Consider the following 9,741-nt stretch of genomic DNA (forward strand, 5'->3'; position numbering starts at 1 on the left):
TTCAAAAAAAGCATACATGCAGCCCTCTGGCACTAATTGTTGTTCTCTATTAAATTAGCTCCAACAGAGTTGCAGTGAATTTGTTTTTCTGCATGTATGTATGTGTAGAATCTAGTACACAACACTGAAAAAAAATGTACTTTGATTTGCGGTCCTGAGTAAGTTTTCTACACCTACTGTATATTCTGACAGAAAAATAAGGATAATGTTTCCTTAATATTTTCTATTCCTTCACGTCTATTCTGGAAAATTAAAAGTGAAAAATGCAAATATGAATCATACACTTTGTTATAAAAAATTCCACAGAAATAAAAACTTATTCTTTCAGTTCTTGGGAATAAACTAAGCAGAGACAAAATGAAATAGCTAGTGAAGGATGGTAACATTGTTTCTGTATTGTCAACAGAGAAATTACACAAAATAAAAGAGCGCCAAAAATGAAAGATAATGCAGTAAGATTACCGCACATACATCCAAGATGATATTGTTTCCAGGACAAGAAGAAAAAGAATCAAAAGAAAAAAAAAATAACCAACACAACACAACCCAGCTTATTTTGGTTTTACCTATCACATTGATGCAAATATAAGTCCAGTATAAAGACTAGGAAAGCAGAAGAGAAGAATAATTAACATCTCAAGCAACAAAAGGTGGCCATGGTAAATTACTATAGAGGGTCTATAAGTGAGGCAGTACACTGAATTTGCATTGTTATTGAGAAAAGACAAATGTGTTTCCAAGCGGCATTCAGAAAGTCTTATGTGTATTCATGGATGGAGGTTTGCTGTTTCAGAGGGGCTGGAACATAGAAATCTGTTACGGCATGCCTGTCTGTGATGTTTATTTATGGCATGTAGTAACTAGATGCAAATTTCAGAATGAAGTAATCATGGTACTACTAAGTCCTTCTCATATATAATGCAAACCAAACCTGAACGAAATAAACAGGAATAGTTACAATTATGTGGCAAACAGTATTTCTTGACTATATTAAGACAAGTTAAGGATGATAGAAAGATATTTAAGATATTTAATCTTTTTTTTTTTTTTTTTTTAATTCTGCACATAGTATTTTGCCTTTCATTAGATATATGAATAGAGAGGTAAAAATAGAGAAAGGGAAAAGCAAAGAAAAAATACTGTACTTATTAACAGCATAAAAGTACAACTATGGTCATCTCTCCTTCCTCCTCAGAAGGATAAGGAGAAAAAAAAAATGATAAAAGGATGACAAATGCAACATCATTATTTCTCTGTGCTGATACATTATGCATGCCTGATGTTTCTAAAACAATTGCAATTTTCTTTTAATGACTAGGAGTAGAATCTTTGCCTCTTTGTAATATATATTGGGGCTTTGCTAATGTTGTAGCACAGAGCATTTAGGGGAAAGTAAATGGAGTTTTGATGGTTTGAAAAAAGATAATGGAAATTTGTATCATGAAAAGTACACACAGACCTAAAATATGCTGAAAATAAATTTATGCCTTGTATGTATATGCACACAAACATCAGTGCAAAAATATGTCCATATGTGTTCTTTACATATATGTAAAGAAATTCATGAAACAATATTCGACTTGGAAATATACATCTTTTATATAAAATTAAAGTATATTACACAACCCAGAAAAGATATTCTAACCTGTATATCATACACAGTGAATGGAGACAAATCTGCTAAAAGGACGGACCCCGGCTCGTTCATTCCAGTCTTGTACTGCTTATTATTTACATAGATAGAGTACTCTGTGACAACACCATTCGGGTTTGAAGGCGATGTCCAGATGACACGTACAGCTGTACTGTTGATGATGACAACCTCTGGAGGGAACATGCCCTCAGGCTCTAGAAATAAAGGAAGAAACTGAATAAACTCCAGCTGTCTCTGCAAAAGCACTTGTTTAACCAAATGCAGATTAGTATTTAGGTTTAGCAAAGGGTTCACTGCTTATCTGCTTTCCTCTGATGAAGTTATCACAGTCTGTAGTCTTCTGTAAATTGGCTTATTATACTCTCAGTTAGAAACCATGAGAGCTGATGGTAAAATGCTTTATACCAGCAGCATAGTGTCAATCATCAGTAGTATGTGGCCAGTGAGATACGATGATAAATTATTCACCCATCTGCACTGCCAACACACAAATTATTACTTTTGTGCCTCCCCCAATCCTAATCCTTCTAAAAAAAAAAAAAAAAAAAAAAAAAAAAAAAAAAAAAAGAGAGAAAACCAGAGCATTTTACTTTTAAAACAAAACCTGAGACCAAAATACTTTATGTCTGGTGGAACGTGACATTATCAGCCTCATAGCTGAAGCAATATGAAGCAATATGCAATATTGTCATTATGTAAATGGTTTTGAGTGTTGATTACTATAGGTAATGATGAAGTCTAACACTTATTTAAAAAAAAAAAACACAACACCTTTCTTAGTGTTAAATTACATAATTATCTAAGCATGTCAGAAATAACCATGCAAAGACCTATTTTTATCATGAGAACCCATCTTTATCAGTTGAAGAATTGCCCTTACGATTGATTCTATTTTATAAACAAAAGGTGCTGACCTTTGGCATCAGAAAGGAAATGGAATCCTGGCTTAAAGTGCTTTGCTAATGACCTGGAACACTTGCTTCTGAGGTAATGATATTCTAATGTTTATAATGAGATTTTATAAAGCAAAAAGATTAGAAAGACCATTCTAAACACATTTCAGGTGCACATTTTTTTTGTTATTATTTTATTCTCAACCTCCCCCTCCGCCCTGTGCTTGCCCACTGGCATAGAAATGACTCATAAAGAATTTTCTTAGAGGCTGAACTTACACCTGGAGTTTCTGGTGACTCAGGAAAAGCCCTGTGTGTGACTGTCATGTCAAAAGCACACCGCTTCACAGAGCAAAACTTTTAAAAAGCCCATTAATTGTTTCTAAATTCCACCATTTATTGATATGAACTCAGTTCCAAACTTAGTGCACACAGAGAGGAATATGCAGGAGAAGATGAGAACAAACTGGGTTAATATCTGCTATTAGAGCTTTTGCTTCTGTCTCAGTGGAACCATTTATTGATCTACCACATGATGACAACCAGCACTTAAGCATTTTAGCGTTTTAGCCCTTTTTCCTTTTATACCGGAAATTTTATAATGGAAGGATGACTGATCTCAACCCTAACAAAAATCAATCAATTTCATTCTCAGATTTTAAGCCAAGCTACTTTCACTGCTAACCAACCTCCATCCGAGGTAGTCACATGCACAACTTCACTGTTGATGCTGTGGGCTCCATTAAAAACTTGAATAAATATCTCATACTCCGTGTTGGGCTGCAAATCACCCATGACTATAGAGTTTACATCAGCCTGGATCCTCAGAGATCTTCTATCATCAGTAGAATTCAAGAAGAGGGTGAAATACACAACATTTCCTTGCAAATCTTCTAGCGCTAAGAAAAGAAAGGAAAAACATTGGGAGCTCAACTGGGAAATATTCAGTCAGTAAGTTTCTTATCTACAGCATTTATTGTGAAGAGAAAAACAAATTTTATACAGACCCCCTTATTTTAAAAAATGCAAAGATTCCATCAAGTGTCTTCAATTTCACCCTTATGAGCAGTGATGCAGACTGCTCTTCCAAACTTGTCAAATCATTAACAGTTCAACATCCTATCTAACATTGGAGAAAGCTTTCTTTCTAGACATCCCCATGATGACAATGGAATCTGTGAAGTAAACAAATTAACAGGTGAAACCGACTGCTAGCAGTGGTGCTTGGACCTTGCAGCTTGCCACTGCAAAAGGATGGCTTTCACCCAGGTAGAAGGAAGAGAGCAAATCAGATTCCTCTACGGCACTAGTTTAAGATGGAAACCTCAAAGATTTTTTTTCATTTTCCTCCTTTCCTTCAAACAACACTCCCCCAGCCCATGCCAAAAGTACTGAATTCCTGTGTTAGTCCTCTAGCCATGAATAAGGGGCAAGTGCCTATGCCTTAAATTATAGTCACATTCAACTTTAGATAGACAGCCTTTAGCCACAGTGAAAATGAAAATCTACATGTTATCATTTTAGAACAAGCAGGATAGCATCATCTACATGTAAAGCTCAGAAGCATTATATTTACAGGGGAAAAAAACCAACTTCTCACGTTTCTTCCTAAAATGTGTTTTGCCCAGCTCTAGCTTCCCCAGTGAAAGGAAGGAAATAAAAGTATGATTTTCTGGCTACACAGAGAAGGACATTCACTGGTGTGAGCTGGTAGATAAACAAGGATTCTGGACAAGTCTTGCTTCTCCATTTTAGTAACTCAGGTGTAGCCTGTTATCTTATCTGTCCTTTCTCCAACAGTTTAAGTTCAGATCTGATCAAATGCAACTGCTTTTCCAGTAGGCATGAAGATGAAAAGAATAATTATGACAAAAACTTTAAGCACTAATACATATTGCTTTAGATGACACACTGTACCACTGAACAGGACTCAGCTGACTGGGAAAGAGCATTGATAAAAGCCAAAAACATATTTTCAGATTTAATAATACACAGTTTTGTCCTAAAAATTCTTAATCAAGAGTGATATACTGGTTTTATTTTAAGTGGTACAGATACAAGTCTTAAATCCTTTGAAGTCAGAAACCTCCAGTAGGTTTTCCAGAAAAAGACAGACAGCAAGGCAACTTACATTAAGTTCCCCAAGGAAACAAGAAAATAATTTGAAAATTAATATTATGAAAAAAATGAAACATGGGTATACAAAATAGTTAATATGCTTATTGCAACATAAGAAGTGATAAAATATGATAAGGTTTTCAAATAACAAATGGCCCTGTCTTGATGTTTAACCTTTGCATTCACAAACATATATGGAGGAAATTTCTAAGGCATGAATGAAAATAAAGCCAGATTGCATTACCTACATCTAGAAGGTCAGGGGTTTAGATTACTAAGGTAATGAAACTTCAGTGAGCTGCTTCAGATCTATTACATTTGTCAGTTTTTATAAGCATGCTTACTTCAGGCATGCAATTATAAAATAGAGAGACTACATTTGTTGCAATCCAACACCAGTCCTTATAAAATCATTTGCATGTAACTCATGAAGAAATTCCCCACTGCTGTATTAGCAAACCAACTAGAGAAATTGGCTAAATTCATTTTAAGAAGCAGAGCAGAAAGAGAGAGAAAGGGGATCCTCTCATCCTGGAGGAATGTACATGTAAATTTTTATACAAAGAGATGAAATATACCAGAAAGACAAGAAGATTTTGTGTACTACTACTTTATAGGTTTCTCATGAGTTTGCATTAACTATTTCTTCACTTTAACTATGCTCATTCTGCAGAAACAGCGTATAATAAATACGAACATGACTGAGAAATAGCAAAATGTGCACATTTTTCCTATTTCTTTCCTCTCCTTTCAAGGACACTTAGGTATATTATAAATCAAGACAAGGACTGTGTTTCCTATGAGAGCAAGGCAGACCAACATAAGTGATGGCAGGTTAACATCTAGTTACTCGAATAAATACTAAGCACACTTACTTGGTTTCGACCATTCCACTTCTACGGCAGTATGATTAACAGCACGTGCACTGAGGATACTGCCTTTCTCTGGTAATCCCGCTAATGTAGTAGCTATCACTGCTTCACTTGATGTATATCCTACCTCGTTGTGCACTATGAGCTTGTACTCGTATGTTGTGTACCTAAGACATTTTAAAAATAATTAAATGGAACGAAAAATGCAGACGTATAAAACATTTGCTGTAAACCTGTCTGTGCCAAAGTTTCGGTGTTTCTTCTGTTATAATGAATTTAGCCCAATCCAAAAAATTCAGCGGCATGGTTTGCACCAATGAAGACTCTACAAGACGTGTCTATTTTTTGGAAATAATTCAGCATGATTATCATGGTAACAAAAATAAAACACATTATTTCACTACTTCATAGTTGTAGCTTCTGAGGTGTTGAGAGATTATAGCTCAATTCAATATGTAATTACAGCAATGGCAACCTGCCAAAATTTGGATCAGAATTAAATCAAATGAGGCTTTTTTCCTCTTTTGGGAAACCCATTGATTTTAACTTGTAGAGTTTCACTTGTAAAAGTGATTCACCACACAGCCAGGACTCTCGCACTACAAAAACATCAAAAAAAAGTGCCTAGGAATGCAAACTCATTTAACAAAGTAATTTTCTTCAGAACTGTGTATATTTACCTTACACAGATTTTACTAAATACTTCACGTATATTTAGTAAACCAAGTGACTGTCACTCATAATTTCTATATCAAATGGCATATTAATATAAGTGGGATTTCATAATCTCAAATTTAATTTCATCATAGAAAGCCTCACACAAAACTGTACAAACACACAAACACAGGATCATCTTGTTCAAATTTTCACTGAAGCTGCAGCACTTTGGGATAAATGTCTAGAAATGCAATAAAGAAACATACAGTAAATGCCTAATGTTTAGAGATTTCACTACAAAAAGAAAAGTCACTCACACTGTATATTTAGTTTGTGGGTTGTTTTTTTTTTAACTGCTTTAGTTTAGCACCCTATATTATGCAACCATCCAGCCTGATTTTCAAAAGAGCTGAGCTTTAACAGTCCCACTCAGAAGAAAGCAAACTCATGGGAGTTCACTAGCTCCAACTGTAACTACAAACATTGTAGAAAGGTGACAATATACATAACACATCTTATTTCCCTCTCACATTTTCTGTCGCTTGCAAACATGTAGCATTTTCTGGGACGCTGTGGCACATATGCAATAAAAAATTAATGGGATCTAGTCTCGCAATTTACTGACGAGAATTTGTGATTCATTTTTGGATCCATATTTTCAACAATGATAATAAAAGAAGTTTGGCTTCGCCTACTAGAAATGAAGAAGCCACCCCGAAAAAATCATTGTAAAAATAGACTTCTGTCAGGAATATAATAAAATTCTGAAACATGCTTAAGGCATGACACAAATGAAAAGAGGTGCTGATATACGGATTTTCTTTCTGAGAAAAATAAGGCTTGAGTCTCTCTGCAGCATCTTCTCTCCAGCCGCAAGCTCATCCTGAGTTGTGGACTGCAAAAACGTAGATGCGGGTTGCAGAACCCTCCCCAAAAGAAGTGTTGAGGTGTGTCCAAGGGTTAGGTACATTTTTCTGGCCATAGCTCATTCAACCCAAAAGGTCACTGTTCATAATGGCTTGTCAATGAGGCCCTGTCAGAATTTATTGCCCTCTCTGGACTTCTAATATAATTGCTGCGTACGTCAGCGCTGCTGAAATGAGCTAAACTAAACTCAAAGGAAACTCTATGTAGAATTTCAAATGGTTGAAAGAAAGAAATGGACACTTAGGCATGATTGGGTAAAAGAACAGCTCCATGATCAGTTATTGCAATGGGTGAAAATGAGCAGTGACTTTCAGCAAGTAGTCAATGACAAGCCAGAGGCAGTAGTCCTTGGCTTGATTCAGTCTATACAAGTCAGGAGCAGAGGTCGCCTTCTGCTGGTTCACATCGTGCTCAGGAGGAACTCTCACACAGCTTTTATCAAAGTAGAAGCAACACACAGATATTTGAGGGGCAGTGATTGACATGCAGTCCTCATAAAGCATGCCAGCACACAAGCACAGAGAGCACACATCCTGAAACCACCCATGAATGTTTTCTCGAGTCTTTACCTACAAAAAAAAAAATATTGCAGAATCCATGTTGAATCTTCTGTTACAGGTTCTTAAAGTATGCATTTGCTTGTCTTAAGGGTGGTACCCTTGACTTTGAGATGCAGAAACTAAGGTTGATCAAGAGCAAATGGTTTGCTCTATAGCACACAGTAGGTCTGTTACATAGTGAGAAACAGAACCCATCCTCCATTTCCCCACTCTCAACAGTCCACATTTAACTATAATGAAGCTAACACAAAGCTGCCCTTAAATTAGATCTGCAGAGAGTGCGATAAATACTGTTCTTACCTTTGGAGATATTAAAGCAATTGTTAATTTGCACTTTTAAAACCAGGTAAGAAAAACAATGCTGAAATGCTGTTTCAAATGCTTCCCAGCTAGGACTTCTCAAATATTCATTCTGCCTGTGCTATGACTTTGCCAACACAGAAACCTAAAGCGTATGTACACATAAATCTAAATGGTTTGATTGCATGAGCATATCAATGCTAAAATTTCACAAGATCTTTATTTTCATTTGTTTTTCGGAGCAAAACAATATGAGTCAAGAATGACAGACTAATAATAAATCCCTGCATATTAGAATGATTAATACCAAAGATGATGACAAAAAATATTTCATTACATAATTAATATGTTCACTACATAAAGACACAAGAAATACTTTGAACTATTAAACATACACTATACAAAATGCCAGCATTTGTTTTTATAGTTTTTGTAATCTCACCTGCTAAGACCCTTATCTTCATAAAACCACTGAGTTCCTGAGTAAATATTGTGCCACAGATTTAAATCTTCAGGGGGATTTGATGCAAGTGGTTGCTGGATTTTACGTCTCAGGAGCTCATATCTAACACAAAAGACAAGCAGAACACCAGGATTATCTCAACTAATGTTATTACACAAAAAAAAAACCAGTTGTTTTTTTTTAAAGCCACACATTATTTTGTTTTTACAGCTGTAAACTTTCTGACAGAAACATTCTTTTTAATATTTCATGATTTAAAACATTCACTTACTTAAACTACTTTGAAAATGGAAAATGAAGCACTTCCGTTTGAAAGAATGAGTTTATTTAATGATTTACAGATTTTAAACTTTGTGGAAATGCTACAAAGATCAAGTCCAAATAGCCCAGTAACAGTGTCTTATGTAGACTTGACTGATGCCATCTGATATGCACAGACTGCTCCAGAATATGAAATGACAATGTCTCTTTCTTGCAAACATGCTGAAACATACAGCATTGCTATTACCATTTTACCGGTAATAGCAACTCGAGTGTTCATTTGTGTTTAACATGTTTGCAAATAACCACAGTGTAAATTATGGGTGACAAACAGGCATAGAATGAGTTAACTGTTCCATCTCTAGACCTTAGCAAGGCACATTTGGTTTTGGGTAGACATTCACGATGTGAGTTTGAAAGACCAAACTATTTCACCCCGGTTTTAATTGGTATCTGGAGCCATATTCCTGTCTCTGTTCCAAACAGCAGGTCAGCTAAAGCCCATCTTTCATCAGGTCAGCCATGAGACTGCCTGATTTGGAAAACACGCCTTCCACCCATTCTGCATCACTTGCTCGTCATCATCTTTTGTATAAAACCTTTATGGAATTTAACAAAGATTAAATCACCTAATGTCTACACAAACTAAAGGGGATAACAGTACATTTTGCATTTCCTAATCATCCTAGGGATTACATAGAAAACTATACCCTAAAGGAAACAAAATTATAGAGATTTGTTCAAAATCTTTAGGATTATTATTCTTTATTACATTTCACAGTATATTTTTAATAGGATTTTTGTTTCAGTTTGATAGGAGCGTTTTCTTTGTAAGGCACCAGATATTTATACTCTTCCTACCAGTTATAGAACCGCAAAAAAATGCTTTTAATGGTAAGCTGCAGTTTTAATCAAACTATAGTTACAACAGCATTTCCACTGATGCCCAGCAAATTAGGATCATACACATATATATTAATGTAAATACGTAACTTGATTCTCGAAAGTGCTGAGCTGCTGTGTATCATTCTTTCCC

The 9,741-nt window shown here is 35.4% G+C and overlaps 1 protein-coding gene across 1 annotated transcript in view; it reads right to left on the reverse strand.

Annotated features, from left to right (window-relative positions):
• Nucleotides 1-9,741, reverse strand: part of LOC104159409 (usherin-like) — a 138,319-nt gene that overhangs the window by 105,781 nt on the left and 22,797 nt on the right. Inside the window, exons 5-8 of the mRNA XM_009697307.1 lie at nucleotides 8,424-8,546; nucleotides 5,541-5,704; nucleotides 3,237-3,446; nucleotides 1,646-1,848 (exon numbers count right to left, since the gene is read on the reverse strand). Of these exons, the coding sequence (XP_009695609.1) occupies nucleotides 1,646-1,848; nucleotides 3,237-3,446; nucleotides 5,541-5,704; nucleotides 8,424-8,546 (700 nt within the window). The remainder of the gene's footprint in view (nucleotides 1-1,645; nucleotides 1,849-3,236; nucleotides 3,447-5,540; nucleotides 5,705-8,423; nucleotides 8,547-9,741) is intronic.

Source organism: Cariama cristata, unplaced genomic scaffold (assembly GCF_000690535.1).
Source record: "Cariama cristata isolate BGI_N322 unplaced genomic scaffold, ASM69053v1 scaffold4253, whole genome shotgun sequence".
Taxonomy (NCBI): domain Eukaryota; kingdom Metazoa; phylum Chordata; class Aves; order Cariamiformes; family Cariamidae; genus Cariama; species Cariama cristata.